At 32.2% G+C, this 22,678-nt stretch overlaps 1 protein-coding gene across 2 annotated transcripts in view; it reads right to left on the minus strand.

Annotated features, from left to right (window-relative positions):
• Nucleotides 1–6,756: 6,756 nt before the first annotated feature.
• LCP2 (lymphocyte cytosolic protein 2) overlaps nt 6,757–22,678 on the minus strand; it is a 70,852-nt gene continuing 54,930 nt past the window's right edge. The window contains exons 11-20 of one of the 2 annotated variants that reach the window (XM_074292040.1): nt 22,313–22,338; nt 22,201–22,220; nt 21,970–22,059; nt 20,439–20,473; nt 15,994–16,126; nt 14,944–14,987; nt 11,687–11,781; nt 10,089–10,166; nt 9,358–9,513; nt 6,757–7,352 (exon numbers count right to left, since the gene is read on the minus strand). In XM_074292040.1, coding sequence (XP_074148141.1) covers nt 7,230–7,352; nt 9,358–9,513; nt 10,089–10,166; nt 11,687–11,781; nt 14,944–14,987; nt 15,994–16,126; nt 20,439–20,473; nt 21,970–22,059; nt 22,201–22,220; nt 22,313–22,338 — 800 coding nt within the window. In that variant the 3' untranslated portion in view covers nt 6,757–7,229. Of the gene's footprint in view, nt 7,353–9,357; nt 9,514–10,088; nt 10,167–11,686; nt 11,782–14,943; nt 14,988–15,993; nt 16,127–20,429; nt 20,474–21,969; nt 22,060–22,200; nt 22,221–22,312; nt 22,339–22,678 lie in introns of both variants that reach the window. The other variant, XM_074292039.1, reaches the window with a different exon arrangement.

The raw sequence follows: 22,678 nt of genomic DNA on the forward strand, positions 1-22,678 counted from the left end.
CATAACATTCATGTATCATAACTTATTCAGCCATTATCCAACTGATGGGCACCCACTCAGTTTCCAGTTTCTTGCCACTACAAAAAGGGCTGCCACAAACATTTTTGCACATATGGGTTCCTTTCCTTCCTTTAAGATCTCTTTGGGATATAAGTCCAGTAGAAACACTGTTGGATCAAAGGCTATGCACAGTTTGATCTTTTTTGAGCAGTTCCAAATTGTTTTCCATAATGGTTGGATCCATTCACAGTTCCATCAATAATGTATTGGTGCCCCAGTTTTCCCATATTCCCTCCAACATTTGTCATTATCTTTTCCCTACCATTTTAGCCAATCTGAGAAGTATGTAGAGGTATCTCAAAGTTGTCTTAATTTTCATTTTTCTGATCAATAGTGATTTAGAACACCTTTTCATATGACTCAAAATGGTTTTAATTTCTTCATCTGAAAATTGTTCATATCCTTTGACCATTTATCAATTGGAAAGTGGCTTGAATTCTTATAAATTTGAGTCAATTCCCTACATATTTTTAGAAATGAGGCCTTTATCAGAACCATTAAAAGTAAAAATGTTTTCACAATTTTTGGCTTCCCTTCTAATATTATCTGCATCAGTTTTGTTTGTACAAAAACTTTTTAACTTAATATAATCAAAATTATCTAGTTAGTGTTCAGTTATGAGTTCCAGTTCTTCTGTGATCACAACTTCCTTCTTTCTCCACTTATCTGAAAGGTAAACTATCCTATGTTCTTCTAATTTGCTTATAATTTCACTCTTTATGTCTAAATCATGAACCTATTTCGACCATATCTTAAAATATGGTGTAATATGTGGGTCAATGCCTAGTATCTGCCATACTAGTTTCCAATTTTTCTAGCAGTTTTTGTCAAATAGTTATCTCAAAAGCTGAGGTCTTTGGGTTTGTCAAACACTAGATTGCTATAGTTATTGACTATTTTATCCTGTGAACCTAATCCATTCCACTGATCAATTACTCTATTTCTTAGCCAGTACCATATAATACAGTTCTTATATCTGGCACAGCTAGGCCACCCTCATTGAATTTTTTTTTAAAATTAATTCCTTTGAAATTCTTGATCTTTTGTTCTTCCAGATGAACTTTGCTATTATTTTTTCTAGATCTATAAAATAAGTTCTTGGGAATTTGATTGGTATGGCACTAAATAAGTAGATTAATTTTAGTATTGACATTTTTATATTCACTCAGCCTACCTGTGAGCATTTGATATTTTCCCAACTTATTAGATCTGACTTTATTTGTGTGGAAAGCATTTTATAGTTCTGTTCAAGAATAGAAAGTTCCTGACTTTCCCTTGGCAGATAGATTCCTAAATCTTTTATACTATTGACAGTTATTTTGACTGGAATTTCTCTTTGTATCGCTTGCTGCTAGACTTCATTGATAATATATAAAAATGCTGATGATTTATGCAGATTTATTTTGTATACTGCAACTTTGCTAAAGTTGTGAATTGTTTTTAGTAAGTTTTTTAGTTGATTCTCTAGGGTTCTCTAAGAATATCATTATATCATTCGCAAAGAGAGATAATTTGGTTTCCTGATCCCTACTTTTAATTCCTTTAATCTCTTTTTCTTCTCTTACAGCCAATGCTAACATTTCTAATACAATATTGAATAGTAATGGTGATAGTGGGCAACCTTGTTTACTTTTCACTTTTATACTGGTAATTTTATCCTCTTCTTTCTTATTCAAATTAGCTAATGGCCTACTTTATAATTTTTTTAAAAACAAGACTCAATTTCTACTTTTATCAATTTATTTCTTAAACTTTTAATTTTATTCATCTCTGCTTTGATTTGTGGCATTTCTATTTTGGTTGGGCTTTTTTGCTATTTTGTTGGTGTTTTAGGTTTTTTAGTTGCTTCTCTAGTTTATTGATTTATTCATTCTCTCTTTTATTGATTAAAAAGTTTAGAGATATAAAATTTTCCTTAATTATTTCTTACATTGGTTTCTCACAAATTTTGGTATTTTATCTTATTGTTGTCATTGTTTTTCATTCATTTATTATTTGTTTCTGCAGTTTGTTCTTTGATCCAACCCTTCTTCAAGATTGTTATTAAGTTTCCAACTAATTTTTAATCTTTGCTCCGTGGCCTTTTATTGAATGTACTTTTTATTGTATTATAGTTAATAAAAGATACATTTAATATTTCTGCTTTGAGGTTTTATGATGAAATTCATGGTTAATTTTTTCCAAAATTTTTATTATGGCTTTTTATTTACAAAACATATGCATGGGTAATTTTTCAACATTGACCCTTGTAAAACCTATTATTCCAAATTTTCCCCTCCTTCTCCCCCCACTCCCTCCTCTAGATGCAAGTAGTCTAATACATGTTCAATATGTTAAAATATATGTTAATTTCAATATATGTATACATATTGATAGTTATCTTGCTGCACAAGAAAAATCAGATCTAGCAAGAAAGAAAAAAAACTTGCGATGAAAAACAAAAATGCAAAAAAAAAACAATAGAAAGATTGAAAATTCCATGTTGTGGTTCACACTCATTTCCCATAGTCTTGTCCCTGAGTATAGATGACTGTCTTCATTACTGAACAATTGGAACTGGTTTGAATTATCTCATTTTGAATCAGAATTGATCATTGTATAATCTTATTGTTGCCATGTGTAATGATCTCCTTGTTCTGCTCATTTCATTTAGCATCAATTCATGTAAGTCTCTTCAGGCCACTCTGAAATCATCCTGTTGGTCATTTCTTACAGAATAATAATATTCTATAACATTCTATAACATAAATTTGCACTTTAAATTTATCATTTTGTGAACTCTGTGGAGGATGGATTAGAGAAGTAAAGAGGTTGAGGTTGGTAACCAATCATGCTATTGTAATTATCTAGCAAGAGGTAATGAATACTTGAAGTAGGGCAGTGGCTACATAAAGAAGAGAAAGTGACAGAAATAATGTCTTAATGTAAACTTTGTAAGACTTTAGAATTGATTATATATGAATGAGAGGAAGAAATTAAAAATGACTTAATTTTCAAAACCAGGTTCCTAGAAGCATGTGCTTCCCTCAAATGAAATATGAACGTTAGAAAGAAAGGAGGATTTGGGAGTGGGAAAGACAATAAAGAATTTTATTTTGGATATGTTGAGTTTGATATATAGTCAATCTTCAACTTTGTTCCTAGAAAATGGTGCAAAAGTTAAAAAAAAAAAAAAAAGAATGTTGACATATTGAGCCTATGGAAAATAGGAAGTTAGGTTTGTGAAACCACCAAAAACTGTGATCTTTTCCTATACATTTCTGTATATAATTCTTTTTTTTTTTTTTTTTTTTTTTTTTTTTTACAATTCTGTATAACAAAACATTAATTGTGGTAATATGTACTTTTCCTAACATGGTAATCAGAAAATAGCTAATGTGATGCAGGGGAGAAGAGTGTCAATGCTGTACTAGACAGGGAGGAGCAGAGGTTATTTCTTTCTCCTTTGGGATTGAAAAGTTCCCCATGAAAAGCACATGCCTCTAATAAATCCTTGGCCTAGTTAGAGTTGGGAATTCTTGCAAGGAGTGACTCAGTCTGTTTGTCGCTGTGCTGCTTCACTTCTCCAGGTCTACTGGCCAGAACACTTGGGAACCTAGTAGGACAGGCAATGGGGGAGGTGAGATGAATGTTGGGAAGTTTGCAAGAGGGGGGGTGGTGACTGCCATATCATTTACCCACAAACTTAACTGCTTTTCCATTTTTTTTCAGCTCCTTTATCTTAAGTACTTTAGGACTTTCTGGAACAGATTGATAGGCACTTTTATAAATATTTTCCTCTTTTTTGCAGACATAAACCCATGCACATCTCCTTTTTTTTTTTTTTTTTTTTTTTTTTTTTTTGCTACTGTGAGTGGCTAATAAGCAAGGTTACCAGCAAGACAAGTGAAAATGAACTTACTATTATAATCATGTGAATTCTTGAAATAGCAAAAGTTAAACACCTAAATATTGAGGATTATCTGAGGTTGACCATGACATCTAGCAACTACTAGTATGAGAGTAGAGGTCAGGAGAGAAAAAGATATTTAGAGCTGGTAATCATTTGCATAGATAGAGGTCATAGTTGAACCTATAGGACAAAACATTGGGATATAATAGAATGATCATAATTGAAATTTTACCATTTTGGGATTCAAGGACCTTCCAGAGTTTTGCTCTATGATGATTCTGGAAAACTTCAAAAACACAAAGTTACCTCTATTCCATGATAAGGAAATAGACTAGTACTTTATTTGCTGAAAGTACAATTTATCTTCAACTTAGTGAATAGATTTTTGTGGCTATGTACTGAAGATTGGTTGTAACAATAATTGTACTTTGGGACTATCTTTTAATAAATACCCTTCCACACACTTTAATGACTTTTTTTTTAGTACAACACTTTAATAGATCTGTGGATTCGTGGAAATAATCCATCTATATCTACTCATCTTATTTGAATTCTGTCTGTGTGTCATGAAACCTCTGTGAGAGATCCAGATCTGCCAAAGGGTTGTTAATCTTTGTTATATCCTGGATCTGTCTGGCAATCTGGCCAAGTCTAGACTCCTCAGACTAATGTTTTTAAATGTATAAAAATGAAATACATATGATTACCAAGAAAATAGATATTGAAATATACATCAAAATATATAAATATGTTACTTTTTAAGTTCACAGACCCCAGATTAAGAACTACTGCCTTGATATTTTTTTGTGTGTTTTTGTGAATATCAGTAGGACAGGTAGACAATCTTTTACTCTTGATATGACTCACCTACCACTTGCTTTTTTTACTTATATGTCTATTTATATGTCTGATGATATCTTTTATATTACTAATCCCATATATTCTTTCATATCATCATGTAGTCTAATAATACTTATTATGTACCTAATTTTGGTACTTTGATGACCTGCAATTTTAATTTTTTGAAAACTTTGTTATTCTCTGGTTTTTAGCCATAAACCATCACTGGAAGAATATTGATGTAAAAGAAATTTTAAAAAGAGATGCTGTTTTGTTTTAGGGGGAAAATTTGACATTATTAAAAGCACTGTAAAACTTTCCAAATGCAATCTAGTCCAATATCCTCTTCCTTTTGCAATTTTGGTCCCAGTTTATTGTATATCTTTAAAGTCTAAGACATATATATGTATGCATATATGTATACATATATATAGACACACAAATATACACACATATATGTGAATGCACTGATGGAACAGTATATATAGTAGTCTTCAGTACCTTAGTATAAATAGAATAATCTTAAGATGGATATGTAATTTAGAAGGATCTATGATATGGCAAGATTTGATAAAACTAACATAGGTAATCTTACTATCTCTAGATAATCCACCTTGAAGCTTTGCTCTACTCCAGACATTGGTTAGCATGTTTGTAAGTTTTTGTGCCTTGTTTGATTTGAAAAATTATCACCAAATAAAATTTCTCTTTTCTTCAAGTTATATTGCATGCTTTTAATATTTTCATGGGAGAAACCTTGTTGGAAAAAAAGCCTTTAAGATTTTGATTTTCTTTACCAAACCAAATTAATTTTTTATTAGTTTAAAAAAGAGTGGAATTTTGGATTCATTGTACTTTTCAGTTAATTGTGTGTTAGTAAAGGAGTGGTATGCTTAAGAATATTGTTTGTGAAAATCTGCATTTTTTTCCCACATCTTCATTGAAAATCCCTTTTTGTTTATATGTATTTATATGTATGTGTGTATATGTTATATATACATATAAATGCATATACAGATATGAGTATATATGTGTATCTCTGTGTGTGTATGTGTGTTTCTTTAAAAGAATTTTTAGTAATGAGAGAGTAAGTCATTTTTGGTTTAGCATCGTGATAATAAAGCTGATCTAGGACAGAGCGCTTAACCTCTTAAGAGTTCCAGGCACCTCCAAAACTATAACTTACAGAGCAGTTGTCCTTCAATATTGGTAGAGGGAATTTGTACATAATGAATTCTGTCAGTAAAAATACAAGTCTGGGAAAAAGATAATAGTGTTACTAATGTGAGCTGGGGATATCCTCTTCTCTCCCTCTCCAATATAGGCTAGTTCCTTTCCTAAAGGCAAAAGAAGTTCTCCCAAGATTTAATTGGCCTAAGGAGCTGAGTCTCAAGTCATCTGGCTGTAGATGTAGCTTCCTCTAGACCTCAGATCAGACATAAAAAGATTGCAATACTACCTGAGTCACATACATCTTGCCAAGCTTACTTCTATTTCCATTGAAGGGAAAGAACCAGATCTATCTGAGGGAGTGCTATAGCCTTTATGGTTATCCTTGTGCTATGGCTTTCATTTCCTTTCATTAATTGTTGACTGACCTACAAGTGTCTCATTTTCTTTAAGCCAAAACCATCAGAGGACTAATCTGAGTTAGGCTCAGCCTATAATTTAGACCTTAAGTGTTGAAAAACTCTTGTTTGATGAGACCAGACATCACAATGGAAAGGAATCCCTGATTTCCCATGAAAATTGGTAAAAAATTGGCAAAAAAGAATGACTTACACCTTAGAATTTTGTTCACCCATTTTTAATTAGATAAGCAAAATATGGTCAATAATTTTAGAATTTTTTCATTGGGCTTTTAATCTTGAAATTTTCCTTAAAATCAAGAAAATAGGATTATGAATTAACTGATAAATGTTATACATACAAATTAAAAGAACAAATTCAGTCCAAACACAAGGTGGGGTGAAGATACTTTTTTATGTTTTAACAACAACAAATCATCTAGGTTTTAAAACTTTTGAAATTACAAAATTTAAATATTAATGACTGCACAAGTTTTATTTATAACAGAAGTCAATTTGTGACATATAAACTTCTGAGCTCTCATAGGAATTAAGTGTTCTTTGCTAGTCATATGTAAAACACACATTAAGGAGGTGCTCAAAAATACTTTTATATATATATAATCTGTATAAATTGAATTATTAGAGTTCACTTGAAGTGTGAACATTATCAGTTGTGCAGTTTTACAAACATTGAAGAATAATAAATAATTAGAGATTCCATCCTTAAAAAAGCATATTTGAATGAAAAGTATTTAAATGAAATAAAACAAAGTTTTTCTACTTAGTTTGAGGTCTCTGTTAATAGTCTTATTGGTGGTAGATCATCTTCTGGTGCTGACAGATGAGGGAAGAGACTCGATAGTTTCCTAAGGATATCCTGCAGCATATATTAACATGCACTGGTTTCTGGAATCTCGGTTTTTTCCATCAATAAGCAGAAGCGGCATTTTCCTGAAGTAGTCAATAATGTCTGGAACTGATAAAAAATCCTGAGGGTTTAAAACAAGGGAAACATATTCAGGATTGAAATTAATAGCATGAATTGAGGTAAAATAACTAGTTAGGGCTTAGTAAGTATCAGTAATATGGAACTTATCACATTTGCAAAATTTTGTTTGTTAAACTCTTAGCAGAGCATCTTGAATAAATATTATTTTCCCATCAATTTCCAACAACAAATTACTCATGATATACAAAAAAGAAATTATTTTCTAACACTGCCTAAATTGTTAGTTTTCTTAAATCTTGTGCCATTGTTCCTTGTAATAAAGCTATTTATTATTTTCCCCTCAATAATAGTATTGTTTTGTGTAATAGCAAATTGACTGGCTATTGGGAAACCAGGTTTCTGAGCTTTTTGACTATTACCTGGACATATACCCTTAAACAAATTATTTAGCTTCTGTCTTAGTTTTCTAACCTTAGACTAAGGATAGTAACAGCTGTCTTGTTACCTCTCTGAATACAAAATTAGGTGAGATTATATATGCCAAAGAGCTTTCAAACATATAATACTTCATAAATATTTTAAGGTTACTATTACTATAATTAGTTTAATTTATAGTGCTAAGAATAATCTTTTTTTTTTTTTTTAAATTTCTCTCATATAGGACTGGACCTATCTTAAATAGCTTCAATAACTTGTATTTATATACTACTTTGTTTTTAAAAAGCATTTTCACAATCTATTTTCACAATGTATTCTTTCATTTAATCAATCCAACAATGCCATGTTAAAGACATAAAAGTCTTATTGTTTCCATTTTCCACCTAACAAAATTGAGGTGTAGAAGCTTGATTGACCAATCTCACAGGGCTATCAAAAAGATATAGAAGGACTTGTCTCTTTGCTTTCTGATTTATGTCTCTTTATTTCCATTATGCATCATTTTGAAAAAAAAATTTTTTGATTTATATACAAACTCAAGGCCTCAGATCTTTGACTTTTTTTTTTTTTTTTTTTGCTGAGGCAATTGGAGTTAAGTGACTTCCCCAGGGCTAGGATATATAAAGTGTCTGAAGCCACATTTGAACTCAGGTCCTCCTGACTTAAGGGCTGGTACTCTATTCACTTGCCACTACCTGCTACATTGACCAATTTGTAGGGCAAATTAATCATATTATAGGCATCCTATTTTACATTTCAAAAATATTCAGTGTTTTCAACTTTTGGAATAAATTGTCATATCTGGGGCAAGGATGGAAAGAACTGTTAGTTATGTACTTTAAATGCAGGATAAGTCCAATACCTACAAATCTGTCCTTCATTTTTTCTCTAAATTGCTGTGGACCCAGATAGTTCTAGCTTAACTCAATCAACTGGCTCAGATGAGAGTTAGGAAGATCCAAGTTCAAATCCTGCCTCAGACTTGTACTTCATCTATTACACTGAATAAATCATCCAGCTTCAGTGTTCTCATGAGTGAAATAAGAAGGTTTATATCTGTGACTTCTAACATTCCTTCTAGCTCCAATTAGATGGTCCTCTGATAAGTCACAAGCCAGGAGCCAGGATACTTTGCCCAGTGTGAAGAATAGAGAAAACCAGTTTAACAATCTTAAGATAGGCAAACCTCAAAGTGTTGGAAAAATAAACATTTTCCTAACTACCTAATCAGCAATTCTGTCATGATATTCATATGCCCTTTTAATTCTTCCACTAAAGTCTTTTAATTTGGCTTTGTTTTTTTGTTTGTTTGTTTGTTTTTGTTTTTTAGGAATGTCTAAAATTCTAGAAATTTGCAGTAGTATAACTACTGATTATACAGATTGGTTTAAAAAAAAAAAACAACAAAGAATATTTGCATTTAGTAACCCAATGCTTGGCATATAGTAAGCACTTAATAAATTCTCTATTTAATATTTACCTCACAGAATGAATTTCACAGAATGTATTAAATATTTTGTATTTCATGATTCAATATCTATTTAATTTTTCCAGAAAATTAGTCTGAAAAGAAGTCTCAAAAGTTATTTTTTTCAAATGTTCATTACCTCTTTCCCTGGACGGCCAGTTCCCAATAAGTAAACTTGACTTTCTTCATTGTACCTAATTTGAATGTTATACACTTTATTTTTGTACAACACCATGAGTACATATGGGTTAGTAATTGTTTTCTTAGAGCTGTCTCTCACCAGGAAAGTGCCATCCTAAAAGGAAATATCAAAAGAAAATTTTATTATGATGTAAAGAATAGGTGTCAGAAAGAATCTGGCTTTTTTTTATTAGGAAGATTCAAGAACCTTTTCCTTCTTTCATCAATCTCTTAAGAAAGCTTACTACCTAATAGTTAATCAATTAAAAAATGACACTGCATATTCATCAGTGTCAAGATTTTGACTAAATTCAGGGATACATTCAGCAATTTTTTCAATTATTCCATAAGTGAAATGAGAGTGATTTTTTTTTTTTTTTTTTTTTTGTGAAAAGCAATCTGTAGTAAATGCCATACTTGAGAAAGGAATTGATAGACGTTGCATTAGTCTATTAGTCTTCATTTGAATGATCCCAGTTAATAATAAATATAATCAATCAGGTCATTAAATGAAAAAAAACTAGTCAAGCTAGTACTTTTGACAGAATTGACTTGGGATTATCAGGTAAACACAGGTTAGAATTATATTTAATTTTCTATTTGTATATGCTTTTTCCAATAGTATCATTGCTAAAGGTATGTTTATCCTCCCTCTCCCAACCCCATCTCCAATAAATGTTAGCATCATACCTTGTTTATTTTCCTAAGAGCAGCTTCTGCTTCTGTTCGTGTAACGTAGGAAACATACCATTCATTATTCAATGAGTTCTGAAGATTTTAAAAGAAAAATTTGCAGCTGAATAAACTGTGCTAATTATGTTAATATAAACAGAGTGAAAAATTATGTGTTTTTTAAATGGAACTTGGTTTCACATAGCTTTACATATATATGTGAATCATCAAAAACAATTCCCTATAAATTGAAAAGTTTTGTTTACAGGAATTATTTGTTTTTAGAAACACAGGGTGAAACACTATCCTTGGGACTGAAAGAATACTAAGATACATACATACGTATGTATATCATAGCCAAGGAAATTTTATTCTTTTAGCAAAATTTAGTTTAAAAAAAATAATGACACTAAGTTTATCAGAAGATCAAGAATTTGAATAAGTTCAACAAAATGCATTTTATCTGTACTAACTTTCACCATGGCTATCATGACAAACATAGATATGAACAAGGCATTCATATTATAAAGAACTTATTTTTTTATTGTTGTTGAGTCATGTTCAGTCATGTTCAACTCTTGTGATCCCTTTTGGGGTTTTCTTTGAAAAGATGAGGGAACTGACAAATAGAATTAAGTAACTTGCTCAGGACCACACAGCTAATGAGTGTCTAAAGTCATAGTTGAACTCAGATCATCCTTGACTCCAGGTCCAGTGCTCTATCCACTACACAGAATAGCTGCCCAATATAGAACTTAGAGGATCTTATTATAAGCAAATATACAGCAAAGAAGAGGATCTTATTATAGACAAATATACAATTATATATATATATATCTATATAAACATATATAGATATATATATATATATATATATACACACAAATATGCTGCAAAAGAAGATGATGAAACTAGTGTAAAGAATTAAGAATAATAGGGGCAGCTAATTGGTATAGTGGATAGAGTACCAGCCCTGAAGTCAGGAGGATCTGAGTTCAAATGTGACCTTAGACCCTTAATGCTTCCTGGCTGTGTGACCCTGGGTGAGTCGATTAACCCCAATTGTCTCAGGAAAAAAAAAAAAAAAAAAAAAAAAGGATTCTATCTAATACCATAAATCTGAAAATGTATAAAAATTCAGAATTGTTTTTCTTTGGGAGCCTGTGTCCCCAAAATTTGGATGAAACTCAAAAGAGTTGATAGAGAAAAAATTTATTTTTCTCCTTCTGTATCTGGCGTCCCTTATTTATTTTCATTTTGTTCTTAAAATTCACCCAGAAAGTAATTTCAAGACTATAGAACAGTGGTATCACATTCATATACAAACTTTTTGAAGGACTACTAAATTGCATATTATTAGGATCCTTGTGGATGCACATGAAATTAGAAGGCTATATATCAATATTATCTATAGTTTATTGTATTTTTATTCATATTGCTAATTATCACCCATTTTACTCTGGTTCTGAGGACACTTGAAAGTATTACAATGGGGGTTTGACACATCTGTTGTAGAAAAATGAAATGCATTCAAACTGAAATGTATTCAAAAATAGTAAAGTAGTTTATGGTGAATCACTTTCTACTAAGAATGACTTGAGGATCATTATACCTACCTCATCGTCCCCAAGAAATGGTGATTGTTGCCTGTTTGGAATTGGCAAGGGTCTACTCTCAGCTGGACTTCTAGATGGTGGTCTATTGATAGCACCTTTAAAATTATAGATTAAAACTTATCAAGATAGTCCTCTTACTGTAACATTTTTAATACTTCCGTTAAATCATATTTTTTTCTCAAATACCATTTTTATTATTTTGATCACTGTCAGGAGTCAGTGATAAAAATGTTTTCTACAATTTAGAAAGCATATTATCTGCTCAGATGACACAGTACAATTCCGTTTACCACAGAATAAATAAAATGTAATATACAATGATCTTCTAGGTATGTATTAAACCTACTAATAATATAAGCAATTTATTACTTGACCACATGCAAATGAAAATTACACTGAATTACTGAAGGGAACCAATATGTGGTATAGTATGTTATAGATTTTTAAATGTTTCTGTAACAGTATATAGTAATAATGCCTATTAAGTTATTTTTCATCATTTTATCTAAATGAAAACAACATAGAATTAACTTTGACAGTATATTACAAAGTCATTTGTTTTTATTCTGTACAGCAAGGCTGCCATCTCCTTCAAGATAGAACACTGCATCTGGAGTCAGGAAGACCTGGATTCAAATTCTGCCTCACTTAATTATCTTTGTGACCTTAGACAATTCACTAAATTTCTGAATAACACTAGCACATATCTTTCAGGCTTGTTGGGGGGATAAGATGAGATAATGTTTGTAAAGCACTGTACAAAATTCGAAGTGATATATAAATGCTATTCATCATCAACATTGTCATTGTTCTTATTACCATCATTATAGAATGAATCTATAATGATTCGAAACTTTTGACAACAGAACCAAAATAATAGCATTTGTCCTCTTTTACAAGGTTGTTGTGCAAATCAAATGAGATACTGGGTGTTTCAAAAATCTTAATACTATTTTAAACCTCAATAGCTTAAAATGGCACTGACTTTTATTTTAAAAGGAATTTAGGAAATCCTTTATAAATTGCAAAGTGTTATAAAAGCATAATTTTTTTTTTTAAACTTTCCTGGATGTTAATTTTTAAAAATTCTGATCCTAACAAACATCAAGTAAAGTGAGCTGTTTCATATACACAGTATAACAGGAAACAATTGTACATGAAAGAGCATATATAGATATATATATAGCATCTTTCAGCAAATCATGAGTCTATTATTTCAGTTCATTTTTCTCTTTTAAGAATATAATAAATTTAACATGTTACTTTCAAAGTTGTCCTGCTTATCAGTGACTTCTACTGTCCTTCCTTCTGTCCTGTTCTTTCCTGTGATTTCAAAAACTCTTTTCTTTCCTCCTTTCCTTTGCTTCCTCATTGTTATTCTCCTCTTCCTCCTCCTTCTGCTTTTTCTCCTCCTTGTTTTTCCCCTACTTCTTCTGCTTCTCCTTCTTCTCCTTTCTTTCCCTATTAATTTTTTCCTTATCCAGTATATCAGGTCATGCTTTCTCATCCATATTCTCAGTACTTAACACTATGCTTTGCAGATATTAGGTGCTTGATCAATGCTGTTTTATTCATTTATGAAGCAGGAGGAAATTTAGAACCAGTGTCTAAGCACAGAGAGAGATATTTGTGAGAATTGCCTATATGGAATGTGAGAGATCAATTCAATAGTGATATTAGTTTCTTCTTAATATAGATATAATGGGAGAGGATAATGATATGGATTACCTGAATGTGGCAAAGAGATTTCAGAGAAACTTCATTTTGTTCAGAGACACATTCATCTAAATCCTATCCATCATTAAAAAGGCTTAAGTATTATATTCACACAATTTTACAATTGTACAGAGCTTTAGAGATCATATATTCTATTTTACTCTCTCATTTTACAGTAGCCAAAGCTGAAGCACAGAGACATTAAGTTTCTTGCCCAGAATCACTCAGATAGTGGAACCCAGATCTTCTCATATTAACCCTAGATTTCTCCAACTGCTGTAATACAGCTAGTACCATAGTGATGCAATTTAAATACATTCAGAAAATACTGAATGAAAGTAAGGTCTGATGCTATATCTTGTTTTTATGGAATGCAATATTGTCTCATATTGTTTCCTGGTTATTTCAAATAGATAACTATTTACTCTCAACTAAACCATAATAATTCAATTTATAAAGATATGTATTTAAATATATATACAACTTATAAAATGTAATTATAACAAAAATAACTCATATTTACAGAGTATTTTCTTCATTATCTTCTGACATAATGTATATATTATTCTCATTTTGGAGATGGCAAAATAGGTTCAGGTTAAATGACTTGCCCAAAGTCATACAACTAGTAACTGTGAGAGCCCAAATAAGAAACCAGCTCTCCTGAATGCTGTTGAGTTCAGTGCTCTTTCCGCAACAGCATTCTGACTTTCAAATAATTGGGCACATAACTGTGAGATAGATTAGATTACTATATAACAGGTGCAAATAGAAGTTCTATTATTTGTCTAGAAATGTGCTAGATCTTGAGAGGCTATAAGTGAAAAAGAAACATTTGCTCCCCCAACAAAAGTGAATTAAGTTTTTACTCTTTCCCATTCCAACCCACCCACCAACCTGTGATTTCATCAGTACAGACAGTTCTTGGTTTTGAAATTTCTTTCAGAATGAAGGTCAATGATTCCTCAAATTTTTAGTTTCAGATCTGTCTTAGGCACTAAAAATCTAGTGATTTGCCTAGTATCTTACCACCAATTTATTATATCAGAGCCAGGAGCTCACTCCAGGTCATCCTGCTTCTAAGGCCCATCCTTTATCCATTATACTATATTGGCTTAGCTATAGATTATTACATATCTCATGCCAAATTATTTATTCCATGTATATTATAGATATATATCACTATATGTGCTATTACACTACTTTATGTTCTCTTACATCATAACACTTTTTAAAAATTTTGGGCAGGAGTAGTCACATCTTTTTTAAAGACTATAACAAAATGCCTATTGGTCAGACATTTGGAGCTAAAAATTAATCAAACCTAAATGAGTTCATAGATATCTAAATCCCCTACCTGGTTTTAATATAATGTCACCACAGCCTGCCAGGGAGACTTTTGTTTAAATTATTTTAAAAAGAATTGGTCTTCCTTCTCAAGTTTGCAAAATTATACTATAGTTAAAAGTCTACTCTAAGCCCAGAAGTATGCTAGGTGTGGTAGCAATTATAAAGGAAGTCTAAACCACATACATACATACCTTTTGAAAAGTATGGTGGCAGTGATGTACTTGTTGGAAAAGTACTGTGGAGATAGAATTAGAGATAAATAAAACAATGATGGGATTTTCAGGGTGGAGGAAGAGAAATACAATGAAAATTCTTCTTACATCTGCTTATTCCCAAATTCCAGGAAAGATAGTAGAGAAGGGATTACTTGAAATGCTTATTCCAAGGTAGTCCATTCCAGAGTCTTATAAAGACTACAATAAAAGCCTGACAAACTAATTACTGGATGTAATCAGTTGACTGCTGCTAGCATTCTGTGATTTTTTTTTTTTTTTGCCTCTGACTCCTTTTTTTTCCTTATTATTTTAGTAACTAGAAAAGTACTATTGCTATTCTGACCCTTGATCTGTTTTAACCATGATAAATTGGGCAGCAACTATTCCTGTTACATCTAGGATATTTATTGATTATCTCCTTTTTAAAATATAAGAGATCTCTTACCTCCTAGGACTCTCTGGTGCTCTCTCTCTGTCTCTGTCTCTGTCTCTCTCTGTCTCTCTGTCTCTCTGTCTCTCTCTCTCTCTCTCTGTCTCTCTCTCTCTCTGTCTCTCTCTGTCTCTCTGTCTCTCTGTCTCTCTGTCTCTCTCTCTCTCTGTCTCTCTGTCTCTGTCTCTCTCTCTCTCTCTCTCTCTCTCTCTCTCTCTCTCTCTCTCTCTCTCTCTCTCTCTGTGTGTGTGTGAGTGTGTGTGCATGAAGTTTTCAAATGATGCTAAATTGTTCACCTCTTTTTTTCCCCCTCCAAATTTCTTCCTTTCTTTTCCAAGTGTTGATTCTATTGTTAGGACAATGACAAAAGCCATATGCATTGCCAACTTGGGAAGCAGCAACAAAGAATAACACCAAGATTGGCTTGCATTTTGGTCAAGAGATGGCTTCACTGATCCCAAATATGACCTGCTTTCCCCCATTAGTCCATCTGATCCAATCTCTTGGCATGGGAAATTGTGCCCTACCATGGATTGGTATGGCAACAGACATCATATTAGCTCAAAACCAACAAATAGACAATGATAGAGACGAACCTTGCTGTGATTTGTCCAGGCATACTGTTAGATCCTGTTTGGGGAAGTTTGAATGGTGGCTTAATAGATCTTGAAGGGAAAGTATTAGAAGAGAAAGAGGGGATAGCTGGATGGGGGAGTGGCCTCTGTGGTACTGTGGTGAAGAGAAAAGAACAATAGAACCATGAATAAATGTATTTACTCATTAAAACTTCTATTTAAAGGGCTATAACTTAAATCAGATTGATATAGAGAGTGATGATAATGAGAAACATTGCTTCTAATTAGATGGTAGTTTTGAAGATACAGCCCATCCTCCAAAAGACATTCTCCTTGGAATGCCTATATGACATAACTATAAAGGTAAAAATTTACATGAAGTTAATTTTAAGTTCTTTTGGTATGTTTTATATCATATGATATGTTTCTCCTTTGACTCTCTTATTGTTATTGTTATTGCTCTTCAGTCATTTTGATCTTTTATGAGTCTTTGTAACTTCATTTGGGGTTTTCTTGGCAAGAAATATTGGAATGTTTTGCCATTTCCTCCTACAGCTCATTTTACAAATGAGGAAACTGAGGCTAACAGGTTTAAATGACTTGTCCAGGGTCACATGGCTAGTAAATATCTGAGGCCAGATTTAAACTCAGGTTTTACTGGCTCCAGGACTGGTGCTCTATCTACTGTACCATCTAGCTGCCCTTTTGACTCATTATGTTGGTAAAAAATAACCATCTCTTTTTAGAAATAATTGAGTTTTCAAAAAATTTTCAAACTTCTTCACTGATTCTGTCTTGATTCTTTCCACGTATGTTAAATAGGATAAATGTAGACATTTGGGATTGTTTTGTTTTTAGCCACTTAACAGCATATTTGTTTTAAAATTGCATTGCAAAATTCAGAAATTGGGCAACATTAAGCATAAACTCAACAATTTTTCTTGGTAACCTAATAAAGAGAGAGATGGTGTGATATAATAAATAGTGAGTAAATCATTCAGGCTTGGGTTCACATATACTAGCTATGTAACCATGGATAAACCACTTAATTTCTGCATTCTAGATATCTCTCTGTGACCTCTAGGAACTTTTCTGATGAAGTCTGCATTGGTGTAGAGAATTTCCATACATACTGATGAAATTATAGTCTACCTCTTTACCTAAAAAAATAGCAATGAAAAAATTATTTTGTCTGGCTTCATTATATATTCATACATCTATTTAACATAATATGGCTATCATCAGACCTCTCCTTTGCCTATATAAGATATGTTCATTTAAAGGACCATTTGGAAGGGAATAATTTAAGTAGGGTTTTCTTTACATACCATCATCTTCTTCCTGGAGTGGGCAAGAAAAAGAATAATGTTATTCTATCAGTAGCATAAAGTTCAAAGTTCAAGGTATTGCTATCTTTATAATATACTATGAGGATCAATCAGAATTTTTTTTAAACCAGTATCACATTAAATGTATTACTAAAAAGAGTACGATTTTTTATTTTTAAAGCTTTAGAATATGAGATCAGTTTCTTTATCTTTGTAGTACTCATTCTTTTTTTTTCTCTGGGCTCCACTCCTGACTCTCTATACTTCTTTCTTTAATAATGGCTGACAATCGCACCATATCTATAGTAATTACTATATGTGTAAGGTATTATGCTCAATACTTTACAAATATTATCTTATTTGATCCTCACAATAGCCCTGGGAGGTAGGTGCTAGAATGATCTTCATTTTACAGTTGAGACAACTGAGGAAAACAGATTAAGTGACTTGCCTAGGATCCTACTAAGTGAATATTTAAGGCTGGATTTAAATCCAAGTTCTTCCTGATTCCAGACCTTATGTTCTATCTACTGTGCCACCTAGATGCCTATTACTATCAATTATTATGATAGCAATGATCATTAATAATAATTATTCTTTTTATGTAGAAAGAAATCTTTTAATAAATATTTAATATTGTTATTATTAGATAGAAAGCCGGGCCTGAAGTCAGGAAGAATCTGAGTTTAAAACCAACCTCAATTACTACATCTCAGTTACTACCTATGTGACTCTGGACAAGTCACTTAAATTCCTTAAATTTGCCTCAGTTACCTCAATGATAATATGGAGACCATTACAGCTCCCAGGGTTATTGTGAGGATCAAATAAAATATTGGAAAGTACAGTGCCTGACTTAGTAAATGATTGTTTCTGTCCTTCCTTGCTATATTTTTAATTGGGTAAAGAGAAAAATTTAACCTGAGAACAAGTAGAGTCCAGAAAATAGACAGTAACAGGATCAAAGTAGTTTTTGTTTACCGTAGCCACACTTCATGACAAATAGCACTGGATGGTTCTTTTTAATATTATATTGATTTTTAAAAGCAATACTTTATCTATTGTGAATCATGTTGTTTTCTTGTTTCATGTAAATAAGGACTAATTTGAACCAGCCAAAAAATCATTTTTATGTAGTCCTGTAGTATACTGAGCATTTAAGAAAAGAACTATCCCAAACATTATCAGTGAGCCCACCATGAGAAGCATGAAGGAAATAAGCATTTATTAAGCACCTACCTACTGTGCACTGGGGCACTTAGATAGTATAATGGATAGACTGCAGGATCTAGAGTCAGGAAGATTTATCTTCTTAGGTTCAAATGTAACCTCAGATCTTTAGTAACTGTATCGCCCTAGGACAGGCTATTTAACTTTTTGTCTCAATTCCTCATCTCAAAAATGTATCTTTGCCAAGAAAACCCCAAAAGGGATCACAAAAAAATTTATACAACTGAAAAAAGACTCAACAGCTACTATGTGCTGTGATAAATGCTTTACAAATATTATCTTGTTTGATCCTCAAAAAAACCTTGGGAGGTAAGTGCTATTATAATCCCCATTTTATTATTTAGAAAGGTTAGGAAGGTTAAGTTAAAGCAGAGTCACATGGCTAGTAAGAATCAGACTAGATTTGAACGAGGGTTTACTGACTTAGATCCTGCTTAGACTCAGGTACAATTAGCTACACCTAGATCAAGTGTAGTACTCAGGAAGTGGCATTTGAACAAGTGTAGATTAATAGCGTCCACTTTGCACATGATAGGGCAGCCTAAAATATAATCTTTCTTTAATCATACTACTACTTCATTTAAGAATACATTCTGACTTCATATTTTTCTACCATATCATTTACATTTTTTTGCCTTGATTTACATTCAGCATCTATTCTTATCTTGTAAAGATCTATTAGGTTTTATCTCCTATAACCACTACTCCTACCCCCATCCCACTTAGCTTGCTGAAATTGTTTTAAATGTTCTCCAAATGTTTCTCTCTCTCTTTTTTTTTTTATCATGTTTGTCCTTTCAGCCTATTTTTAACTCCTCAGTTTATCTAAATCCTTAAATCCTTCAAGACTACTGCCAAAGCCATAACTTGGTTGGGAAGAATGGCACTTTGTTTCAAAGTACCAACATTTAGCATATCCGAAGACATACTTTTATCCCCTCAACCTTTGAGTCTTTAGCCACAAAGAAGGTATCCCAGGCAATGCTTTCATTCTCCCGGCAACTATACTTCTCCCTTTCTTCCCATCCACCTCAGATTCAAAAGTTTCTAATTACAGCTCTGCCCATAACCGTGTAAGGTTTATATGATCTCTAAGGTCCTTTTCTAACTTTAACATACCATGACTCTAATTCAATAGCAGCTAAAGTTAAGTTTTGCTGATTAAACAGCTTTATTATTTTATTTATTTTTTTTTTAGCATTATTCCTGTTGGTATCTGAAGACTACTGGTCAAGTACATATTGATCTGTAGTTCCCAAAATACATATATCACAACTCAAAACTTAAATTAAATCTGGTGTATGTCAGTCTTTTCTCGTCTGCTACTTGACTGTTTTGTAGTTGTTAAAACTACAGTTTTGTATTCTTTTCTGTGATCCCAATTGGGGTTTTCTTGGCAGAGATACTGGAGGAATTTGCCATTTCTTCCTCTGGCTAAATTTACAGATGAGGAACTGAAGCAATCAGATTAAATAACTTGTCCAAGGTCACACAACTAGTAAATATCTGAGGTCACATTTAAACTCAGGAAATTGAGTCTTATTTCAGGCTTACCATTCTATCCTCTGTGCTGTCACCTAGCTACTTACCCTTTCTCATTACTCAGAAAAAAGCATACCCTTGAGACATAAGAGGATCAAATAAAACTTGATTGATTGATTAATTTAATTATCAATTCTCTGGGTGACCTGGGTAAAACCTGAATATTTGGTATTTTGGGGGTCAGGATGGTATAACAAAGACCTTAAAATTTGGGCATGTGGCCTAGAATCATGGTGATTCTTCCAACCTGCCTGTAAGAAATTGCTCTTATGTTGTCTAATACGTATTTATTGCCACCACTCCAACCACGAGTAATTTGTGGTAGATTTTAATGTGTATCATATTTGACAACAAGACATTTTGTACTTACATCACCTCTTCTGTCTGCTTCCCATCCATGTCTGAAAATGAATTAGGGAACAATAAAAAGAATTAGTTTCTTTCCCCTGTGGAAATAGTTGGAATTTAAATGATCAAATTTCCACTTTTGCATATTTAAGTTTAAACCACCAAGAATCTAGCACATTTAAATTAGTTAAAATGTGAAACAAAACCACTGGGAGAGTATGTAGGGAGCTTGTATATAAAGAGATTTGCAGCAATTAATTTCTGTGTCAACATTATGGGTAATAAGAAAATCTTTAGAACTTCCAATGGAAATAATAGTCAAAAAGCTGTTTATTCAGCAAATCATAATTTTAATTGTTCTTGAAATAGGATCATGTCATGTTGGAGCTAAAAAGGAACTTTAGGGATCATCTAAACTCAACCCCCTTATTTTACAAAGAATAAAATTGTGATAAAGAGACTTCAAATGAGCTGTCCATTATACTTAGTATTAGAGCAGGAGCTGGAACCCAGGTGATCTGACTTCAGGGTTAGGATATTCAAGTTATAAAAAAAGATGCAGCAAAACAACTGGAAAGTTTTAAAAATAAATACCCTGCTTTCCTTTTTGACAACATTGTTAAGTCCCAGACCATGTTCCCTTACATTGTGAAGAAAAAAAATTAGGAAAATGCTGCTGCACAGAGGATTTTCCACACTAATTTAGCTTGGTTTTCTCAGCAGATTTTAAACCAGCTGCCTAAAAGTCATGGCCAACATCTTTATTTGGTGGATATTGCTGCCTTGAGATAGTAAAAACAGTTTTGGACTAAGATTTAAAAAACATCATGGGCCTCAGTTCTGCCAAAATATTCTTCACATGTATATAAAATTTTATACAAAGTTACCTTGTTCAAATTACTTAACCCCACTTTAATATCTTCATTTTTTAAAATGAGGGGATTTTATGAACTAGTCATTGAGTATCCTTCCATCTCTGTGATCCTAAGGTTTGCACTCTCCTTTACCATTCCTACCCTTGAAAAATGTACCAGAAATTGTCTTCCAATAGATGAGACACAACCACAATATATTTTAAAATATTACAAATTGGACAATGTAGAAAACTCCTATAGAGAACAGGAGGAGGAAATGTACCCAAGTTATTCCTACCACAGTTAGAAGAGAAAATAGTGGTAATATCCACAATGAACTGTGGATATGATGCTTTGCTAGAAATATTCTGAGAAAAATGTCACTATTGGTAATGATATCTGCAAAAAACACAATAATTCTTATTATATTAACTATTTCCCTACAAAGGTAAGATTAACTTATAAGTCTAGTCTTTACAAAGACTATTTAGCTATCAGGCATTTCTTTTCACCTTTCTAAAGTCTTATTTTCTTTTCATGTAGGCTAAGTTACTTTACATCTGAGTTTTAGAATTTCAGTCTTCAAATGGCTTCCATTATTTTTCTTTTCATGTTACTGGTTGTATGATAGATATGTCTTTAAAAATTGCCTTCAGTTATTTGACTCTCATGTACTATTTGAGAGGTAAACTTACTTTGGTAGAGTTGGCTTTACATTTCTCTCAGGTCTTTCTCCAGGTGGCAAAGGAGGTTTTTGTATCTTATGTAAGCGATCCCCAACAGGCCTGTAGTATTTAGTGACCAAATGTATAAAGAAAGTCAAGTTAAAGAAAGTCAAATGGAAGAAAATGAACAAATAACATTCTGTAAGATAAAGTTCTACAAAATGTTCCATTTTAATTTCCCAAGTATTCCCTTCTCCTTACCTCAATGCAGGAGGTAAAGGCTATAAAATACAATGAAAGATATATAAGAATCTTTGGTATGTTCCATTGGATGAATATGCATTATGCTGTTTTAAAGTAAGGCATGTCTTACCTTGTCAGGAAAAACTGGTTTTTTGCCTGCAAATTACAAATGCACATTATTTTTAATGGATTGAATTTAATTTATAATTCTCCAACTCTGAGACCTAGAAACAGTCTGATGTGTAGTCAAGCATTTTCAGTTATGAAGGTTTCAAGTATGGAAGCAGTTTTCTTCAAATTAAGACTATCAGAACAAGTAAGCAAGGTCCTTCATGACTACCTCATCCAACTTCTTCAATGTATAGAAGAAGAAACTGGAGTTTACAGAGAGAAGAACTGATTTGCTCAAGGAAACATATAGTTTTATATGATTGCATAGAAAGTTGAAGTTCCTATAGTACCTAACCATTCATAAATAGAACAAACTTTTCTTCCT

This window comes from Sminthopsis crassicaudata, chromosome 2 (genome assembly GCF_048593235.1).
Source record: "Sminthopsis crassicaudata isolate SCR6 chromosome 2, ASM4859323v1, whole genome shotgun sequence".
Classification (NCBI taxonomy): domain Eukaryota; kingdom Metazoa; phylum Chordata; class Mammalia; order Dasyuromorphia; family Dasyuridae; genus Sminthopsis; species Sminthopsis crassicaudata.